The 21,210-nt window shown below is 50.4% G+C and overlaps 1 protein-coding gene across 2 annotated transcripts; it reads right to left on the reverse strand.

Moving 5' to 3' along the window:
* Positions 1-2,669: 2,669 nt before the first annotated feature.
* LOC119856503 (caspase recruitment domain-containing protein 8-like) lies at positions 2,670-20,504 on the reverse strand. Of its 2 annotated transcripts, XM_038404057.2 has the most exons (16): positions 20,192-20,504; positions 15,168-15,332; positions 14,393-14,455; positions 13,609-13,821; positions 12,667-12,849; positions 10,326-10,397; positions 10,002-10,064; positions 9,425-9,481; positions 8,034-8,116; positions 7,622-7,686; positions 6,706-6,929; positions 5,958-6,217; positions 5,335-5,460; positions 4,836-4,977; positions 4,272-4,313; positions 2,670-3,247 (listed from the first exon to the last, which is right to left on the reverse strand). In XM_038404057.2, the coding sequence occupies exons 1-16, from the start codon at positions 20,460-20,462 to the stop codon at positions 2,991-2,993; spliced, it is 2,286 nt and encodes a 761-aa protein (XP_038259985.1). In that variant the 5' UTR covers positions 20,463-20,504; the 3' UTR covers positions 2,670-2,990. The 2 variants fall into 2 exon arrangements, with proteins under 2 accessions (XP_038259985.1, XP_043373178.1); XM_043517243.1 differs by lacking the exons at positions 2,670-3,247; positions 4,272-4,313 and adding an exon at positions 4,314-4,421.
* Positions 20,505-21,210: the final 706 nt, after the last annotated feature.

Consider the following 21,210-nt stretch of genomic DNA (forward strand, 5'->3'; position numbering starts at 1 on the left):
ACAAAACCGGCTCGAGCCCCCACCCAGTGACCTGGGAGAATTACACATCACCCTGGATGCCTCTAAGAGGCAATACTTCCCCTATTGCAAGCACAGAGTCTGAGTGTAGCAAAGCCTTTTAATAAAAGGAGGGAAGTAACTCAGCATTAATTTGGGAAAACACCACGACTAGGGTTCATAAACACAAACCGTGAGCAAAAGACCCACCCCCAAGTAAGTTGGACAGCATCCTTTTCCCCTCATGGTCTTAAGTCCAGCAACTCCAAAGTCCCTTTAACGTGCCCATCCCTTCTCTGTACCCCACTCACTGTTGCTGTCCTTGGCCAGTGCAGCCCCAGAGTTCAGAGGTTCAGTTACAGAGTTCACGTCCCACCCTGTGTGGAAGGCAGGGGGTGCAGTAAGGAGGCATCTTACATGCTCCACTGCTCAGGCACTCGATTGTCACCCCAACAGCTGATTGCCATGCCTCTGCAGAGCTCTGCTCTGGCCCTCTCTACCAGCTGCCTTGCTGGCCATGATGTCTTCAGGTCCCCCCCAACACTGCTCTCAATGATTTCAGCTGTTAGTGTGGGGAGCCTTACTGCTGGTACACACTGGGCAATCTCTTGCACTAGAGACACTGTCACAAAGTAGATTTAATACTTAGACCTATGTCTTAGTGATTTCAGCATGTAACAAAACTCCTAATTGAGTCTAAATTAGCTATTTTATTATACCATGGGGAAAGGAAGGGTTAAATGGTATCACAGGAGCTTGAGGACCCCCAGGCTTTGGAACCCATGTCCCCTGCCTAGTGAGTGCTATTCAGTTGAGGGTGAGTCCCTCCATTGGGGTATGTCAGGTACAGTTCTGCTGCCCTCAGTTCACACAACAAGGATAACAATCCTTTATTACTCCTGCCCCAATAACAAGGAGACTGGAGATCCAACACCAGCTACAAGTGTTCATTTGGGCAAGCAATCCCATCATGCAGAGCACCTAGGTAGGGTGGGTGTGTCCATGCAAATGAGATCAGCTTCTGAAGTCTTTTTCCACAGCTCACCACTAGATGTCAGGGGAGAGCTCATTCAGACTCTGCTTATGTCACGATGGTCAGGGCTGACAATATTACTGTGGATTATTATAGCTATTGGCTTATTGTTAAGTATGCTAATTTTGCAATGTATACTACCATGGTTAAGGGGGGCACAGACTCACAAGATACAGCCACTAATTGTCATATATAAGTAATGTAAATGGACCTCCACCAAAGTGTAACAGATAACCTGGACCCAACCTTCTCGGGACCATTATTATGGGGAGTCTGACACACTCATTGGAATATACGTGCAGTATGTCCGTATGATGGAAGGTGCAGGGCTTCATACTGCATAGGGGGCAGTGGGGCAAATGGAGCACCGGCACATTCCATCTTGATACCTGACCCTATCAGGAAATGTGCCACCATATGTCCTATGCTTTTCCCAGAGTACCTGAGCAGGAGGGTCCCAGAAGAAAATAAAACAAAGGGGCGTAGTGTTAGTTTATCGGTCTGTTTGTTAGCCTGGGATAGAATTTTGGGTTTGACTTTTTGATACTCATATATTAAAATGTGTAAACAAGGGACAAAGACACTGTGAGTGTTGATTCTGCCTAGTCAGCTGGATTTGTTAGTACAATGGGAACAGATAAGAGCAGTTAAAGTGTAGAGAGCACAATGTAAGACTGCCTCAACCCCAATCTCAAGGCAAATTCAAGCAACCAGTTGGGAGGGGCAAAGGAGCTTGAGGGTGGAGAGGTATAAAACATTAAAAGACCAAAAAAATGCCCAGCCCTGACTGCAGCACAACCTCCCACCTTACCCCTCCCATGGGGTACAAAGGGGGTGGGATGAAGACCCCAGACCCAAAATGGAACATGACCCTAAATTGTAAGGGGTGTGACTAGGGAGTGTGCATTGCAGGTATATTTGGGCCTACTAAGAAGGAGGTGGTGGGGAATGGGGAATAGGGAAATGGGAACGGGGACACAGGCAAGGCTCTGCGGTGTCAGAGCTGGGAAGGGGGACACGGGGTAAATGCTCTGTGGTGTCAGAGCTGGGAACTGAACACTAGGAAACAGATTCTGCTGGTGTGTAGAGCTCTGGATATGCTTGTTGGCAACTAACCCCACTAAACATCGCATTGTCTACCCTTTGGACTTCTGGTCTTTTGCTGCTTGCTGTCTGCGTGACAAGAACCAGCGGAATGGGAGGGTTGAGGGAAAGCCCTCTAATGCCTTCCACCCTGGGACCAAACTTCCCTCAGTTCAAAGTCTTTTTCTTCCAGATGTGCTTCCAGGTGTTGAGATGGAGAGTGGGGAGAGTCCCAGTGATGATGTCACTTCCCCACTTTTATCCTTTCTTCCAGCTTGATGGAAAGATCTGTGCTGTGACGTGGGGCTCAGGCAGTCCCCACGGGTCAAGCAGTCTCCATTCTGTACCTGCCTTCTCGGAGAAGTCTGTGGGATAGTGAGTTGGATGTTGACGAGCCATAATCTCCCCTCTGGCTATGGATGGCTACTCCTTTGTTTTCAGAGAAAGGCTGGTTGTGGGCGTGCCCAACCTCACTACATATTACACTAACACATACAGCAGCACTTCATAACTTCACATACGATGCTAGCACACACAATCCAACAGGCTATTAATGTTCAACAGATCAAGACTTTAAAAATGATACCTCACAAGACGTCCTTTGTACAAAACTTATAATAATTACATGACCGTGGTGAATACAGGGGTTCCATGGTGCTGCTTTGAGGTACAGAGTGTCACAGCCAGGAAAGTTTTTAAGGAAGCAGAATGGATTACCCAGTTGGGGACACTGGGTTTAACCCAACATGGGAAGATTAGTCCAGATTTGTCAAGGAGGAGGGTCTTGCACCTTCCTCTTAAGAAGCTGGTACTGGCCCCTGTCACAAACAGGATACTGAGCTAGATGGGCCCCTGGTCTGATCCAGGGCAGCCAGTCTTATGTCCCCATAAGCTCTCGGATGAGGAATTTCTGCTTGGTCTCCAGCACCTGGTAGAGCTGGTCCTTGCAGTCCTGGTTCCAACTTGGGAGCAGGTCGAAGAGCTTCCTCATTTTCTCCGGGTCCGTTCTCTCGGCTCGGATGCTCTGGTACTGCTCGTTGTCCAGCACAGTGTTGTACAGTTTATCCAGCACGCAGTCCACCTGGCGCACCCGTTGGATCAGCTGTTCTCGGTGCTGGTCAATGAAATGTTCTTCTGAGGGGAGAGACAAAGAGAAGAAGAGAATTGCTATTTCTCATCATGCCGTGGAACAGTCAGACCTTCCATTTCTCTAGGGCCTTGCTCCTAATGGATTCGAAGTTTGTACAAGATTTACAAGCTTCCGATGCAAGCATCACATTACTCATTGCGATGGATTGCTCCCCCAGCACTGAAATGCAGCCACCTCTGGGGTGGAGCAGAGCAGCAGTGCTACAAAAGGATTGCTCACTGAGTAGTGAAATGCACCTGCCTCTGGGGTGGGACATGGCAGCTGTTTGTAACAGTAGTGCACAGGGATCACTCGTGAAATGCTGAATTGCAGCTGCCTTGGTGTGGGGAAGGACAGAGAACAGGGACTAGAATCGATCTCGCAGGTGAGTGCCCCAAACACTGTGCCATTGAGTTTTTCTCATGATCTCTCTTTGGCTCAATGACTATTCAAGTTTTTATACCCAGTGGAACAGTTTCAACAGGAGAGACTAAGGGCTTCCTCAGAATAGACTATAGCTTGGTGGTTAAGGTACTCTGCTGGGATGTCCGAGATCCAGGTTCAAATTCTTCCTCCAGAGTATGGATTTTAACCAAGGTGTCCCCATCCCAGGTGAGTGCTCTAACCACTAGGTATAAGAGGAGCACCCCTGCCCCTAGTTTGTGAATCTAGCCCTGCATTTCCTTTGCTTTTATTAAAAAGAGCTAAAATCAAAACATTTCATATTGGGTCAAATTAAATGTTTCATTTGACCTGAAATTGAATTCCACCCCCACCCGTCCAGGTTTTTGGATCTGCCAAAGCAAACAAACAAATCCATTATTTGCCCCGCTCTATTCGTGATCCAAAACAATCTTGCAACTTTCCAATGTGGAGAGTCCCCAGGCTCCAGAGATTTCAAGAAGAGTCGACACTCTGGGAAGATAAACAAATGATCACAAAGGATCGCAGGGGCTTTCACAAGCATTTTGTGTCCAGAAGTGCTGGGATCAGAGAACAGGTTTTGCGGCTCAGTGAATCCCTACTAACCTGTCTGCATTTGGGCAGATGAAACACAGACCATCACGTCTTCTGGAAGAGAGAAGGGAAGGAGAGTCAGGGGGCTGGATCCAAAGGGTTTTGATTAATATGGCTGCTGCTGGTCGTCATGTCCTAGCGGGGACTGTTCAATCTGATTGGCTAAATTAGTCACATTGTAATTTATGTATTTATTGCCACCAGGTTGCAGCAAAACATCCATCCATCACTAGACCCTAGGGTGCTGGTTTGTTTAGCTAGCTACATCCCTGGATCCTCATATGCTGATCTGGCTAATCTAACTAATCCTGTTTCATTGGCTGCTGGTCTATCTATTCATCTGTCTAGCCATCCCCATACACCCTCCATCTACAACTATCCATCCCTCCATGTCTATATACACACCATTCCATGCATGCACCCATCCATCCATCCACCCACATACACTTACCCATCCATCCCCAGACATGCCCATTCATCCCTTCATCTATATATGCACTAGTCCATCTCTCCACCCATTCCCCCCCATCCCCATGCACACATTTCTGTCCCCATCTTCGGCTGGGCTGAGCCTACCTGGTCTCACCAAGGCCTTCCAGATCGGTTCCCCTTCTATCTTTTCCAACAGGCTGAGCTGCAGCCCCTCCTGCATGTCCCGGATGTAGATCTCCAGGTACGGCTGCTCCATCTTGGGGCCCAGATAACAGAACTCCAGCTCCTGATGGGAAGGGAAGACAGTCCATTAGGAATGACCCTGCCTGAGCTAGCAGACCCGCCTGAGCTCCCTCCTCCACTTCATTTTCTGCAGCGCAGCGGGGGCATGCCATGCTGGGGCACCGGGTCAGCATTGGCTGCGAGGGGAGAGTGCCTCCTACTGATCCCCTGCCCTGCTCCCTGCAGCACAGCACCCCCCTAGTGCCACTGTGAGGCACTGGGGTCAAAAATGGCTGTGAGGGGACAGTGCCCCCTACCGAGTCCCTGCCCCGCTCCCTGCAGCACAGTGCCCCCTAGTGCCACACTGGGACAGAACAGAGTAAGGACTTGAGGGGCTGGTGATTTTAAGCCTGTCACTCACCTCAGGTATCACCTCAAGCTGGGATGAGCTGGGTACCACACAACAGGAGCCAAATTTCAAGGGCTTGGTCCTGGAAGGCTTGTGCACACGCACCGAGGGGCATTTGGACTCATGGTCATTAACGGCCTGTAGGGCACAAGCAGAGCCATGGCTGGGGAATACAAAGCCCCATGCCCAGGTTCCTGCCGTCAGGGTCCTGCTTCCCCTGGCCTTCCTGCACAGCCACCCACAACACGAGGGAAAGGTTGGCTTGTGTTAAGGCACTGGGCTGGGACCCAGGGGAGCCAGGTTCAGCTCTTGCCTCTTCCACAGACTCCCCGTATGGCCTCGGGCTAGCCACTGAATCTCCCTGGGCCTTAGTTTCCCATCTGTGAAATGGGAAGAACAATCCTCCATTGGTCTATTTAGATTGTTAACTGCTTGGGGCAGCAACGGTCTCACTTGATGTGTCAGGGCAGTGCCTGGCCCGAGGGGGGCCCCGATCTCGGCCGGGCTCCGTGCAGCGTCCAGCACAATGGATCTCCTCTGCTGCTTTGTGGGCAGTGCCCGCATGCCCTGCTATCTGCTATCCCACACTCTAGGCTGACTGGTGGCTCTGGTGTGTGCGGTCGGTTCCCGGTTACCTGTCTCAGGGAGCGGTCGTTGGGGATCAGGTAGAGGTGCAGGGTTGTGTTCGCAGACCTGAGCGCCCGGTAGAGCAGTGCCAGGGTGTGGACTTTTGCCTGGCATTTAGACTGTATCTTCCGCCAGAGCACGCCCAGAGGGGAGAAACTGGGGTTCTCCAGCATGGCGAGAAATGGCCTCACCCCTGTTGGCTCCTCCAGGGTCATCCGCCCATCAACGAAATGGGCGATTCGCATCTGGGAGGCATCGACCTCTGCCCCTGGGGGTGGATTATAAAGCAAACAAAGGTGAAGCGTGGGTAGGTAAGTAGAGTGGCCAGGTGGGAACAAGGACTCCTGTTTTCTATCCTGGCTCTGGGGAGGGGAGGGGAGTGGGGTCTCTGATGTGGGTTAGAGAAGGGAGGGCTAGGAGCCAGGACTCCTGGGTTCTGTCCCTGGGAGAGGAGCACAGGCTGGTGGGTGAGAGCAGGGGCTGGAGGCCAGGATTATGAAGATCAGGAGAAGCTCTAATGATTAGGGCTCTGTTTCAGTCTGTGATGTAGCTAAAACCCTGATTGGTGTAAGGATTACAACTCACAGTGTCACCGTGGGTCTGACTCAGGAGATAGTGGTTATGGCTCAGTGTGAGTCTGGGTTGCATGGCTGGGTTTCTAGGGTGACCATTCCCACGGTGATTGCAAGCACACTGGTGACTGCGCTTGCCATTACCATGTACAGTTATTGCTACTTTGATTATTTCCGGCCGTACCCGCAAGGCACAGGAAGTGCGGGAGGTGAACGGCTGCCATGGCCCTGGCTGGTTCCACCTGGATGTTGAACAAAGGGCCGGACACCATCCATTGCTGCTTCTCAGATGCGCTCAGATGCCGATCCCAGGAGTCGTATCCATACTGGATGGTCATGGCTGCCCTCACCTCGAACCCCAGTTCCGTTTCAGAACAACGGAAGGAGCCTGCCCCCGGGATGTGAACCCTGCACCGAGTGGGGAGAAAAGGGTTAAACAGCACTGGCTGGAACCATCTCATGTCCTTTTCCAACTGACCCCAGGTGTCCTCACATTTATGCCCTTAACTCTGCCTTCAGCTCAGCCCTGTGCTTCGCTATCAGGGTTACTCTGTAACCAACAAATGAAGTTGGGTGACAATAAGAACAGTTGGCCCTTCTCAGACCTGTCCTCCTCCGAGGAGCGAAGGAGAGCCAGGCTAAATGAATGGATTCATTACGTTTCTCCGCATCACATATGGGAACACTGTCTCCCCATTTGGGGAAACTGAGGCACGGGAGAAGTAACTCATCCTAGGTCACTCAGTGGGGAAGTGGCAAAGTTGAGAGGAGAACCCATATCTCCTCAGTCCCAGCTCCACTCCCCTGACCCACTAAACCCCACTCCCCTCTCGGAGCTGGGGATAGAACCCAGGAGTCCTGATTCCCAGCCCTAGCCCCTGCCCCTTGGCTCTGACCCACTAGATCCCACTCCCTTCCTAGAGCTCTCAAGACTCCTGGTTCATTCACCCCCTGCTCTGCTCTACCCATCCACGCAAGCATTTCTTTACATGGAGCCCACCCCATGGGATGCTGCGCATTCAGTGTGATAGAAGCAGCCCTCTGCTCCCAGACACAGCTGCAGATAGGAGTGACACTGAACTCCCAGGACCAGCTCTCACCTGTACGTCTCCTGCTTCCTATCTGGGCCCTGAACAGTCTCAGGGTGTATTTCTTCTGGAGGATCCTAGAATACAGGAACAGGCGTTAACTCAGCCTCACTGGGGATTTCCCACTGCCGAGCTCTTTGCAGAGGGAACCTGGACAGCTGTGGCCAAGTGTTCAGCTGGGGGCTGTTTCCATGGCCTGGGACCCTGGCAGAGTGGCTGGCAAGGGGGACTCTGTGATCAGCTGGATTCCAGCCCCACAGTCAGTCATTCCCCAGGGATGTTTCCCAAGTGCCCGAAATGCCTCAGCCCTGAGCATTGGTGAAATTCTCAGAAGTATGGCTGAGGCGAGGAAGAGAAAGAGAGAAGGGAAGTGGTGATAAATGGACAGACAGAAAAGGATCCAAGTGATCCCACAATTCTTTACCTCCTCTCTGGGACACAAGTCGCATTTGTCCTGTCCCCAGGGGACCCTGCTGGGATCCTCACTCAGGCTGGTCTCTCCTGCGGCTGAGAGGGGGAAAGACCCTTTCACATTTCACATTCTCACAACGTTGAATAAGGAGCCCCCTTCCCCTGTGCAGAGCAATGGGACCTGGGCATTTCCATCAGCAAACTTCCCCGCAGATGGGTCTGTTCTGTGTCTCTGCCCAGCCCTGACACTGCCACTGTGTAGCGTGCTGGGCTTGCAAGGCCCGTGGGAAGGGCTCTATGCTGGGTCAGAGGGTGGGGTGGGAAAGACGGGGTCAGGGAGGGTGTCATAAATATAAAGGGAAGGGTAAACACCTTTAAAATCCCTCCAGGCCAGAGGAAAAACCCTTTCACCTGTAAAGGGTTAAGAAGCTAGGATAACCTCGCTGGCACCTGACCACAATGACCAATGAGGAGACAAGATACTTTCAAAAGCTGGGGGGAGGGAGAAACAAAGCCCCTCTCTGTGAGTGTGAGTGTGAGAGTGAGAGATGCTTTTGCCGGGGACAGAGCAGGAATGGAGTCTTAGAATTTAGTAAGTAATCTCGCTAGATCTGCGTTAGATTCTGATTTCTTTAAATGGCTGAGAAAATAAGATGTGCTGAATAGAATGGATATTCCTGTATTTGTGTCTTTTTGTAACTTAAGTTTTTGCCTAGAGGGATTCTCTATGTTTTGAATATGATTACCCTGTAAGGTATTTACCATCCTGATTTTACAGAGGTGATCCTTTTTACTTTTTCTTCTATTAAAATTATTCTTTTAAGAAACTGAATGCTTTTTCATTGTTCTTAAGATCCAAGGGTTTGGGTCTGTGGTCACCTATGCAAATTGGTGAGGATTTTTAATCAAACCTTCCCCAGGAAGGGGGATGCAAGGTTTTGGTGAGGATTTTTGGGGGGAAAGATGTTTCCAAACTACTCTTTCCCAGTAACCGGTTAAATGTTTGGTGGTGGCAGCGAAAGTCCAAGGGCAAAAGGTAAAATAGTTTGTACCTTGGGGAAGTTTTAATCTAAGCTGGTAAGAGTAAGCTTAGGACGTTTTTATGCAGGTCCCCACATCTGTACCCTAGAGTTCAGAGTGGGGAAGGAACCTTGACAGAGGGGGATCAGGGTGTAAAGGGGAGAGGACCGGGAAGGATGTAGGGTGGGTGGAATGGAGGGAGAGGAGACCCTAGAGCGATCCTGCAGACAGTGGAGATTAAACCTGATGCAGGTGCTGGGGGCAGAGACAAGGTCTGATCAGGGGATGGTCAGAGCCACAAGTGGACATTTGGTTTCTCTCTGCTCAGCCATGAGCGAGGCCCATCAGACCACCCGCCACTGCGTCCATTTCAACCTCACTCACCGGCAGCCCCAGCCGCAGCCCCAGCGGAGAGAAGCAGGGTCTGTTGGCAGATGATCCCTGGGGAGGGATGAATTATTAATAATGTCAATAACATCATTAGCATCTATTTCCCAGTCCTCTTCCATCCCAAATTGCTTTCCAGGATACAAGTGCAGCCACCTCTGGGATGGGACACAGCAGCTGTGTAACTACCTCGCAGCAACACTGCACAGCGATAGCATATCCAATGCTGAAACACAGCCACCTCTGGGGTGGGACAGCTGGGTGAGAGATGCACAGCATCGTCATACAGGGATTGGTCACTGAGCAGTGAAATGCAGCTGCTTCTGGGGGGGGGCCCGCAGCAGCTTGCTAACAGCCACACAGTGACACTTGGGAGTTACGGACAGGCAGCAAGGAGAATCCTGAACCTACTGGACTCGGATGCTCTGCGCAGGCCTAGTTGCTTGTACAGAAATTATGGTTGCCAGGAATAAGGTGGCCCTATTGGCACTGGGAGGGCTGAAGAACCTCTGGAAGTGATGGGCAGTGTGTATGGTAGAAGCGGAGGAGCAGAGCTATGATCAGTGCCACCCACCTTCAACCTCAGCTGTCCCTGCCTCTGAACTAGGGCTGGGCTCAGTCTCATTATCCAAAGATCCTGCAGGGCAAAACAGAAGGAAAGGGCCAAAACTCTGAAAAAATTAAGCCACATTCTGACCTCAGTGACTGTGGTGTAAATCTGGAGTGAGCCCACTAATGTCAATGGAGTCTGGGCCAGATTCTGATCTCGCTGATCCCAGCTTCCCTTAGGGAAAGTCCAACAGGGCTGCAGTGAGACACAGCCCCGGTGTTGTCATTGTCCACCCTGCAGCGAGTTCCCACCGGGCCGTTCCATCCCTCTGGGCAATTCTGGACTCACCTGCTGATGCCACTGCTGGGTTTTCACCAAAGGAAATTAAATCATGAAGAACTGGCGTGTGACTTGCACGTCCTATGGGTGAGAGAGACCAGCAATAATACCTAGCTGTTCATCAGCAGAGTGCAATGATTTCACTGCTTAGATTGCCAGCACTCTGGGGGTGGGACCTGTCTTTTTGTTCTGTGTCCATACACAATGGGCTCCTGAGCCAGGAGTAAGGCTCCAAGGAGCCAGGATAATACCAATAATAAACAACATCAGTAGAGCTCGGGAGGGGGAATGACAGAAATGGATCAATTCCCCCCCCCCCTTCATGAAATTAATAGGCAGCAGGTTTAAAACAAAGAAAGAGAAGTATTTTTTCACACAATGCACAGTCAACCTGTGGAACTCCTTGCCAGAGGATGGTGTGAAGGCCAAGACCATAAGAGGGTTCAAAAAAGAACTAGATACGTTCATGGAGGATAGCTCCATCAATGGCTATTGGGCAGGGAGGGTGGCCCTAGCCTGTTAGCCAGAGGCCCGGAATGGGCAACGGCATGGATCACTTGATGATTACCTGTTCTGTTCATTCCCTCTGGGGCACCTGGCACTGGCCACTGTCGGCAGACAGGATAATGGGCTAAATGGAACTTTGGTCTAACCCAGTCTGGCCATTCTTATGATCTTATGTTCAAACTCCAAATGTTGTTGAACTTTGACACATTTTATCCAGCAGGGCTTCTAGCGTTAACCATGAACCTGACCCCAGTTGTTTGGTTGAAAACCAGAAAAAAAGCTATAATGAGAAGAGCTTTTCTGATGCAACATTTTTCTGTCAAGCAATGCCCTTTCATTGGAACTGAAATTGTGCAGATTTTGGCATCTTTTTAGAAGGAGGACGTGGAGGAAGAGGCTGAGGTCTGAGTTGCAAGCAAAATGGAAGGTTTGCAAAAATTTCCATCAAGGGAGGTTTGGCAAAAGATTTTGGATTTGGTTTCAATTTGGAACAAAAATCAAGGGTCAGCCTCATGCAGAAGATCACAAAATGGAAATTCCAATTTCCAACCGGTTCTCATGATGGCTTAAAAAAATTCTTCTGTTTTTCTGGTCAAAATGCCAAGTACATTTTTAAATCCAAATTTTGAAATCTGAAAAATGCCAACCAAGCTTTAGCTGAGCGATTAAAGCAGTGGCTCTCAATGTTTCCAGACTACTGTACCCCTTTCAGGAGTCTGATTTGTCTTGTGTACCCCCAAGTCTCACCTCACTTAAAAACTACTTCCTTACAAAATCAGACATAACAATAAAAAAGTGTCAGCCACTATTACTGAAAAATTGCTGACTTTCTCATTTTTACCAAATGATTATAAAATAAATCAACTGGGGGATCCATCCAGGGTTGAACATGTAGCAGGCAGATTCCACTGACATCAGGCACTGGTGGTGACCAGGCTTGGGAGTAACTGTGGCTACATGTGAGGGGATATGATGTTATCTGATTGAAATATGAACTGGGGACACTGGTTTTAAGAACCACTTATCCCTATAAGGAGTGCTACTGGTGGTGACACAGGGAACTGGAGTATCTGAGGGAATTGCTCCTCTTACTTCTTGATAGCCAGTGTGGTGAGACAGAAGTTCTTTTTGTGGGCTGGTTTGGTGTATCTTATAAATGGAGAACTACCAGCCTTGGGCTGTGACTGCCCTGTTTCTTGGCCGTTCGTCCTGAATTGGATACTCTGAGTAATGTCCCACTGGAGCACATCTGTTTACCGGGGGCTGTTCCTGTCTTCAGAGCAGGTGCCTCAGCTGAGCCCAGCCCCTCCATCTGCTCCCAGGATGGGAGGGGGAATCTATGCCTTTAATGGGGAGCCCTCCAGAGCCCATTTGGCTGGAGGAACCTTGTGCCCCAGACATAGGTGCTGACTCCGTGGGTGCTCTGGGGCTGGCGCACCCATGGAAAAAAAATTTGCCCACTATCCCACCAATCAACTCTTCCCGCTCCCTCCCAGCACCTCCTGTCCGCTGCTGATCAGCTGGACCAGAGGAAATCTCCACTGCTTGTCATGGGGTGGTGGCTGGAGAGATGGGAAGTTCACTGATCTGGAGGCCCTGTGCCCAGCTGGGTCACTCTGGAGGCAGAGGGAGAAGAGGAGGTGGCTTAGCTGTCTGTGAGGTGCTGTCCAGCCCTCAGGGATCCCGCCCCCTTTGTCACTGCTTCACCTGAGGATGCAGTCACAAGACACCCAACGCATGCCCCTAGGGAGCTGGGACTAGAATGGAGCAGACCCAAGGGCCCAGCTAGTCTGCTATCCCACCCCGGGGAGCTCCCTGCCCAGTAACTTCTTTCCCAACACACCTGGCCCCCCACCGAGTGCCTCCAGCAGAGGGGGAACGGGACCTCCGGTCTTTTTCTTCCCTGACATCAGTGTGACTTCTCCCACGGCCCCAGCTGGCTGGGCTGGAGGTCCCTGTGGGACACTGCCATGAACAGACTCCTCCTGGGGATGATGCATAGTGCTCTGGGAGCATTGTGGGAAGGCTGCTTCCATAGCAGGGTCCAGGCAGAGAAAGAGAGAGAGAGAAAAGCATCAAAGAATGGGCCCATCTAGCCCAGCATCCTGACTCCTCCCTGCTGCCCTGGATCAGACCCATGGGCCCATCCAGCCCTCTGCATCAGAGCAATGGGCCCATCTCGCCTGGTTGCCCCTGCCAAGACCCAGCGAGTCCCACCCTGGGATGCCACTTTTCCAGCACAGCCTCCAACCAGCCCTAGAGCTCTTTCCATGATGTCCAGCCCTGCGTGTCGACTTCCAGGCCACCAGCCGCAGCCGGCGGGGACATCCCTATGAGCTAATATAATGGGCCATCCCTGCCGCCCCCTCATTTTCCCTCTCAGTCTCCTCCCCTAGCTTCCCATTCTCCTCAACCTGGGGACTAGACCCACCTCTCTGGTTGTACAAGGGGTCCAGGTCTGTAGCTGAGCCGAGAGAGAATGAGAGCCTCAAGCAATAACCCCTTCTAGACCGCTATCCCGCCCCCTGCCCTCCTGGATTAGACCAGTGGGCCCATCTAGCTCAGTATGCCGTGTCCTGCCCCCGCAAACTTCCTGCTGTCCTGGCTTGGGGAGGCGGGGGCGATAGCTGCTGAGAAGGCACACAGTGATGCCACACGGTTCTGAAATGCGGCCTTCTCTGGGGTGGGGCACAGCAACCGTGCCAGGGCACCGATAGGAGTTTGGGACAGGAAGTGAATGAGAATCCTAAGCCAGGCTAACAGTGTCCTGGCCAGCTGCACTCACTGCCGGTGGAGACCTGATGCGGCTTCGCCTTCTTGCCCGGCAACTTCATTATCAACTGCGAAGATTTACGTAAACTCAGGCTGGGGAAGGCGACCTTCAGCTTCACTGTGCTCCTTGAAAATCTGCTCGGCTTGAGCGCCATCAATCCCATATGCTGCAGCACGTTGATGTCCTCAGAGGGCTGTGAGACAGGGCCCTGTTCCCTCATGGGGTCTGGAGGGAGACATAGATGGAGCGTGTCACACACACAGCCCAGTACCTGCCCTCCGCCCCTGACTAATGGCCCACCTAGCCTGGGTTCCCACCCCCTCCCTGCTGCCCTGGATCAGACCCCTTGGCCCATTTAGCCCCATATCTTCCCCCCCCCCCACGCTGTCTCGATTCAGCAGGGTGTGATGACTGTTGAGAAGACACACAGCAAAGCCACACAGCATTGAAATGCAGCTGCCTCCAAGGTGGGGCAGCTGGTTAACAGCCACACAGCCATGGTGCACAGGGATCGCTCACCTGCTGCTGAAATGTAGCCACCTCTGGGGTGGGGCGCGGCAGCTGGCTAACTGCCGCACAGTGACAGGGCACAGCTTGGAGTTTGAGACAGGATGTGAACGAGAATCCTGCATCAAGTAGATTTTAGGCCGTACATGGGCCTGGTTACTTGTATAGAGTTGTGGTTGCCAGGAGTAAAGTGGCCCCAATAGTACCGTGAAGACAAACACTTTTTGCTGCCACGGGTCAGTGTGTATGTTAGGCAGACAGAAGCTGAGCTGTTGTCAGCGCTACCCACCTTCTGCCGCCTTTGTCTCTGTACTAGACCTAGGGGTGGATTGAGTCTCTTCACTGAAGGATCCTGAGAAGAAAAACAAAAGGTAACTGAACATCTACTGAAAAATGTGAGCCAAATTGTGATAGCAGTGACCCTGATGTGAATCCGGAGTGACTCCACTTTCAGCAATTGAGTCAGGGTTAGATTCTGATCTTGTTGGCCTCGGGGTAACTCTGGAAGGATCTGGTCCCAAACAGGCAGGGCTAGGTGGGCATTGCCAGGTCCTCACCCCCTTTCCCAGTTGCTACTGCAGGGCAGTCTGCGTCTCTCTCCCTGGCCCATGGGGGAGCACCCCCCACCAGCGCCTCCACCTGGCTCCCCACAGCTAACTGATTGGCACCATTGGCTCGGTCGTCTAGGTGCTGATGCAGACATCACTTTACAGCTGGTCAGGAATTTTTCCATGAGACCCTTTTTTCCCCAATGACAATAAAGCCTTGTTTCTTAGTAATGAGAACTGCCAGGTTTTCCGGTTCGAACTGTTGTTCCATTTCCAAATCTTAGCTAATTAGACTTTCGAAAAAGGGAGGTGGGAACCACCCATCCGAAGAGCAACAGGAGTCGAAACCAACCTGAAATGTCCCGAAGGACCTGAACTGAAAAGTGTTCAGTTTTTTACTTTGCCAAAATATTTGAGATTTTGCTGTCTCATCCCGATCTGGGACAGGAAAACTTACTTGAAGGCTTGAAAATTTCCACGGGGTGGGAAAACCGGGCCCTAGCCAGCTGCACTCACCACCTAGGGAAGCCTGATGCTGCTTCCCCTTCCTGCTCGTCAGCTTTCTGAGCCACTCCAGAGGCAGAGGCAGGTTGGGCAAGGATTTTTGTTTTCTCCTCTCAAGCGCTGAAAGATTGCTCCTGAGTTGCTCATTGGTGACCTCGGAAAGCTGTGACACAGAGCCTACAAAAAGAAAAGGAGTACTTGTGGCACCTTAGCGACTAACAAATTTATTAGAGCATAAGCTTTCGTGAGCTACAGCTCACTTCATCGGATGCATTTAAAAAGGTTTTTTCCACCAAATGCATCCGATGAAGTGAGCTGTAGCTCACGAAAGCTTATGCTCTAATAAATTTGTTAGTCTCTAAGGTGCCACAAGTACTCCTTTTCTTTTTGCGAATACAGACTAACACGGCTGCTACTCTGAAACCAGAGCCTACAAAGAGTCTAAGAGGGTGCATGCCATACACAAGGCCCAGTTCGGGTGACCAGATGTCCCTATTTTATCGGGACAGTCATAGATTCATAGATACTAAGGTCAGAAGGGACCATTCTGATCATCTAGTCCGACCTCCTGCACAGCGCAGGCCACAGAATCTCACCCACCCACTCCTATGAAAAACCTCACCCATGTCTGAGCTATTGAAGTCCTTAAATCATGGTTCAAAGACTTCAAGGAGCAGAGAAGCGTCCCTCAAGTCAACCATGCCCCATGCTACAGAGGAAGGCGAAAAACCTCCAGGGCCTCTCCAATCTGCCCTGGAGGAAAATTCCTTCCGACCCCAAATATGGCGATCAGCTAAACCCTGAGCATATGGCCAAGACTCACTAGCCAGATACTACAGAAAATTCTTTCCTGGGTAACTCAGATCCCATCCATCTAATATCCCATCTCAGGGGATTAGATCTATTTACCCTGAATATTTAAAGATCAATTAATTACCAAAATCACATTATCTCATCATACCATCTCCTCCATAACCTTATCGAATCCTGATTTTTGGGTCTTTTCCTTATATAGGCTCCTATTACCCCCCTGCCCCCGTCCTGATTTGTCACACTTGTTGTCTGGTCACCCTAGGCCCAGAACCTGCCCCCCCATGTACCCTGAGGCCTGATCGGCCCCCTAACTAATGGACCCATCTAGTCTGTGTTCCTGCTCCCTCCCTGCTGCTCCAGGTCAGAGCCATAGACCCATCTAGCATAGTAGCCAACCCTGCCCCCCCGCCGCATACTTCCTCCTGTCTTGATCTGGTGGGGTATGACAGCTGCTTAGAAGACACACAGCGATGCTAAACAGCATTAGAAATTAGCTATCGCTGAGGAGAGGCTGCTAGTTAACAGCCACACAGCAACGGTGCACATGAATCACTCATCTGCTGTTGAAATGCAGCCACCTCTGGGGTGGGGCACAACAGCTGGCTAACAGCCACACAGTGACAATGCACAGATTGGAGTTTGGGACAGGATGTGAGCAAGAATCTTGAATCAAGTAGATTTTAGGCTGTACACAGGCCTAGTTACTTGTACAGATTGTGGCTGCCAGGAATAGCACTGAGAAGGGGGACACATTTTTGCTGCAGTGGGCCAGTGCGTATGTTAGACAGAAGGAAGCAGCGCTCCCTTGCGGCCGGTGTACATGCAGCAGAACTAGGGGTGGATTCAGCTTCTCCACTGATTAATCCTGGAAATAAAAACAAAATGTGACTGACATTCTGAAAAATGTTAGCCAACTTCTGATCTCAGTGACCCCCGGTGTGAATCTGGAGTGAGCCTCCTGATGCCAATGGAGACAAGACTGGCCTGGATTCTGATCTCAGTCACCACAGTGTAAATCTGCCGAGTGGAGGTTGCAGGGGGTGATGGTGGGGATAGGGGTGTAGAGACGAGATTGCATTGGGCTGGTGGGTGGGTTGTGGTGGGCAGAGTGCAGATGATGGGGTGGGTTGCGATGGACAGAGTGCAGGTCACGTGGGGTGATGGATGGTGCGGGGCAGAGTGGACATTGTATGGCATTACACAGCCCTGGTGGGATAAGTGTCATGACTGGAATATTGTAATAGAGGGGTCTAGCTTGTTCAGGAAGGCCAGGCAGAGAAAACAGGAAGACAGGGTTCCATTGTACATCAAGAGTGTATACACTTGTTCTGAAGTCCAGAAAGAAATGAGAGGCAGAGCAGCTGAAAGTCTCTGGTCAAGATAAAAGGAGTATAGAGTAGGGGTGATGTAGGGGGTCTTCTATAGACCCCCAAATTAGGAGTAGGGGGCGGATGAGGCATTTCCAGAACAAACAACAGAAATACCCAAAATACAGGACCTGGTAGTAATGGGAGACTTTGAACTCCCCAGCCAGCTGTTGGAAAAGTAATGCGGCAAAACACAAGCTGTCCAATACATTCTTGGCATGTATTGGGGAAACTTTCTGATTCAGAAAGTAGAGGAAGAAACCAAGGGGACAACCGTTTGAGACTTGATTCTGTCCAACCAGGAGGAATTGGTTGCGAATCTGAAGGTAGAAGGCAATTTGGGTGAAAGCAGTTGTGAAAGGATAGATGTCACGATCCTAAGGAAAGGAAGGGGCGAGAGCAGCAGAATGAGGGCAATGGACTTCAAAAAAGCCGACCAACAAACTCAGAGAACAGGTAGTTGAGGTCCCCTGGGAACAGAATCTAAGAGAAAAAGGAGTTCAGAAGAGCTGGCAGCTTCTCCAGGAGAACGTATTAAAGGTACAACTATCACAATGAAAAGAAGAGAGATGAAGAATAATAAGTGACCATTATGGCTTCAACAGGAGGACTTGATTGACCTGAAAATCAAAAAGGAATCCCACAGAAAGGAGATATGTGGACAAATTGCTACAGAGGAGCACAAGCATGCAGGGAAACAATCAGAAAGGCTAAGGCACAAAATGAGTCACATCTGGCAAGGGACATAAAAGGCAGAAAGAAGAGGTTCTTAAGAAAGACGAAGGAAAGTGTAGGTCCTCCCATCGGTGGGTAAGGAGAGCTAATAATGGATGGCATCAAAAAGGGTGAGGTGTTTAATGTCTCTTTTGCTTCAGTTTTCACTAAGAGGTTAATGGTGACCAGATACTTAACACAATTAATATTAACAGCAAGGGGAAATGACTACAAGCCCAAATAGGGAAGGAAGCACTTAAAGAATAGCTAGATAAGTTAGAGGTTTTCAAGTCAGCAAGGCCTGATGAAATTCATCCTAGAGTGTTTAAGGAACCAGCTGAAGCAATCTTGGGACCATCAGCAATTATCTTTGAGATACGCAGATGACAAGTAAGGTTCCAGAGGACCAAAAAAGGCCAAACACAATACCTGCCTTTAAAAAGAGGAGCAAAGGGGACCTGGGGAATTATAGAACTCTGCTACCTAGAAAGAGACTGGAACAAATGATTAAAGAGTTGGTTTATAAGCACCTAGAGGACAACAGGGTTATAAGGACTAGCCAGCAGGGATTTTTCAAAATCAAATCATGCCAAACCAACCAAACTTCCTTCTTTGACAATATTACTGGCCTAATGGCTGTGGGAGAAGCAGACAGCCACGATATATCTTGTTTTTAGTACATCCTTTGATAAGGTCCACATGACATTCTCATAAACGAACTACGGCTAGAGGAAACTACCATAAAGTGAATGCACAACTGGTTGAAAGACCATACTCAAAGAGTAGCTATGAGTGGTTTGCTGTCAAACTGGGAGAATGTATCTAGCGGGATCCTGCCAGGGTCTGTCCTGGGTCCCGTTCACAATTTTCATTAATGATTTGGATGATGGAGTGGAGAGGATGCTTATAAAATTTGCAGATGACCTCAAGCCACGAGGGGTTGCAAGCACTTTGGAGCACAGGATTAGAATTAAGAAGGGCCTTGACAAATTGGTCTGAAAGCAATAAGAAGAAACTCAATGAAGACAAGTGCAAAGAAGTACACTTTGGAGGGAAAAGTCAAATGCACAACTACAAAATGGGGAATAACTGGCTTAGGTGTCGTACTGCTGAAAAGGATCGGGCAAGTTATAGTGGGTCACAAATTGCATATGAATCAACAATGTGATGCAGCTGTGAAAAAGGCTAATATTCTGGGATGTATTAACACGAGTGTTGTATATAAAACATGGAAGATAATTGTCCTGCTCTACCCAGCACTGATGAGGTCTCAGCTGGAGCACTGTGTCCAATTCTGGGTGCCATACTTTAGGAAAGATTAAGACATTTTGGAGAGAGTGCATGGGAGAGCAACAAAAATGATCAAAGGTTTAGGAAACTTGACCTACAAAGAAAGTTTAAAAAACCAGGCATGTTTAGTCTTGAGAAAAGAAGGCAGAGGGGGGACCCGATTACAGTCTTCAAAGATGTTAAGGGCTTTTATAAAGAGGACAGGGATTAATTGTTCTCCGTGTCCACCAAAGACAGGACAAGAAGTAACTGGCTTAATCTCCTGCAAGGGAGATGTAGGTTAGATATTAGGAAAATCTGTCTAACTCTCAGGGTAGTTAAGCTTTGGACCAGGCTTCCAAGGGAGGTTGTGGAATCTCCATCACTGGAGAATTTTAAGAACAGGTTGGACAAACACCTGTCAGGGATGGTCCAGGTTTACTTGGTCCCAGCTCAGTTCAGGTGGCTGGACATGATGACCTCTCATAGTCCCTTCCACCCTGAAACTTCTGTGATTCTCTGGGATGATGGGAGGTACGGGGCAGAGAGGGGCGTGGTCCAGGACAATGGCGTTGGGGATGGGGCAGAGACAAGGTTGTTAGGGACAGTGGTTCATTTCCAGGGGCAGCCCTAGCCTTTGGTGCCAGCTATCCTTGGGACAGTGGATTGGGGAGAGTGAGGCACGGTAGTTGGGCAGCAGGATGCGCCAGTTTGGGGTGATGCAATGGGAAGGCCGGGCAGGGAGGGGGGACTGGATCAGGGTTGGGATTGTCCTGTGACTCTGTTTCCAGTCACTAGAGCGGATAGCTGGGGGAAGACGCAAGAGGCACTGGGGACCCACTGAGCCAGGTCTCCTCCTGCCTGGTAACTCACCAGCTGCCCTTGAGCAATCCATTGCCGCTTGTTCTGCACTGCATAAAGCCTGTACTAGCAAAGCCAGCTGCAACCCATACTCTTCCCCATAGTAGCTGATCAGCAGCTCAGCCAGGGCCCCCGGATCAGCTCTCTCCAGCAGGGCCTGGGGGATGCGCTGGTATCCCTCCTTCAGTGGTACTTTGCTCAGCTTCTCTTTCCATCTCCGGAGCTCGTCCTTCCCCAGCCCTGCCAGGGTCTGCAGCAGGTGGTGTCTCCCTGTCCCCTCCATGCTCCCTTGGAGGGCAGCGGAGCCAAGCAGAGAAAGAATCAGGAAGCTGTATCCGGCGGCGCTGGAAGCGATTGCTCCACCTTAACCAACCCCGTTGCCACATGCCTCCCTCCTCCCATCTGTTCCGCTCTCTGCTTCCCCGTAGCGCAGCCTGCCGGCTCTGCTCTGCTCCCGCCAGCCGGGGAGGGAGACCGCAGCCCCCGGTGCACACGCCTGATGTGGCCTGTCCAGAAGTTAGGGCTCCCCTCTGCCCACGCTGCCTGCCAGCGGCGACAGCAGCTTGAACCAGCATGAGGAACCGATCCAGTGATCCTAAAGGGATCCAGGTTTCAGAGTAGCAGCCGTGTTAGTCTGTATTCGCAAAAAGAAAAGGAGTACTTGTGGCACCTTAGAGACTAACAAATTTATTAGAGCATACGCTTTCGTGAGCTACAGCTCACTTCATCGGATGCAGGGAAAGCAGATTTCGGACAGGATTCAATGACACTGGGTTCAATAAGCTCCGAATCCTGCTGTGACTCCATTGACATCAGTGGGGTTACTCTGGATTTATACTTTGGTCACCAAGGTCAGACTCCAGCTCTGACTCCATTGATATCAGTGGGGCCTCTCCAGATTTAGACCAGAGACTGCATAGTCACATAAGAAGGAAAAATTCTTACCCTGAACAGCAATAGACAAAGGATTATCGTCTCCAGTGTACAGATGGGGAAACTGAGGCATCCGGAAACTCCCAGGTGCTAAGTGG

This window comes from Dermochelys coriacea, chromosome 6 (genome assembly GCF_009764565.3).
Source record: "Dermochelys coriacea isolate rDerCor1 chromosome 6, rDerCor1.pri.v4, whole genome shotgun sequence".
Taxonomy (NCBI): Eukaryota; Metazoa; Chordata; order Testudines; family Dermochelyidae; genus Dermochelys; species Dermochelys coriacea.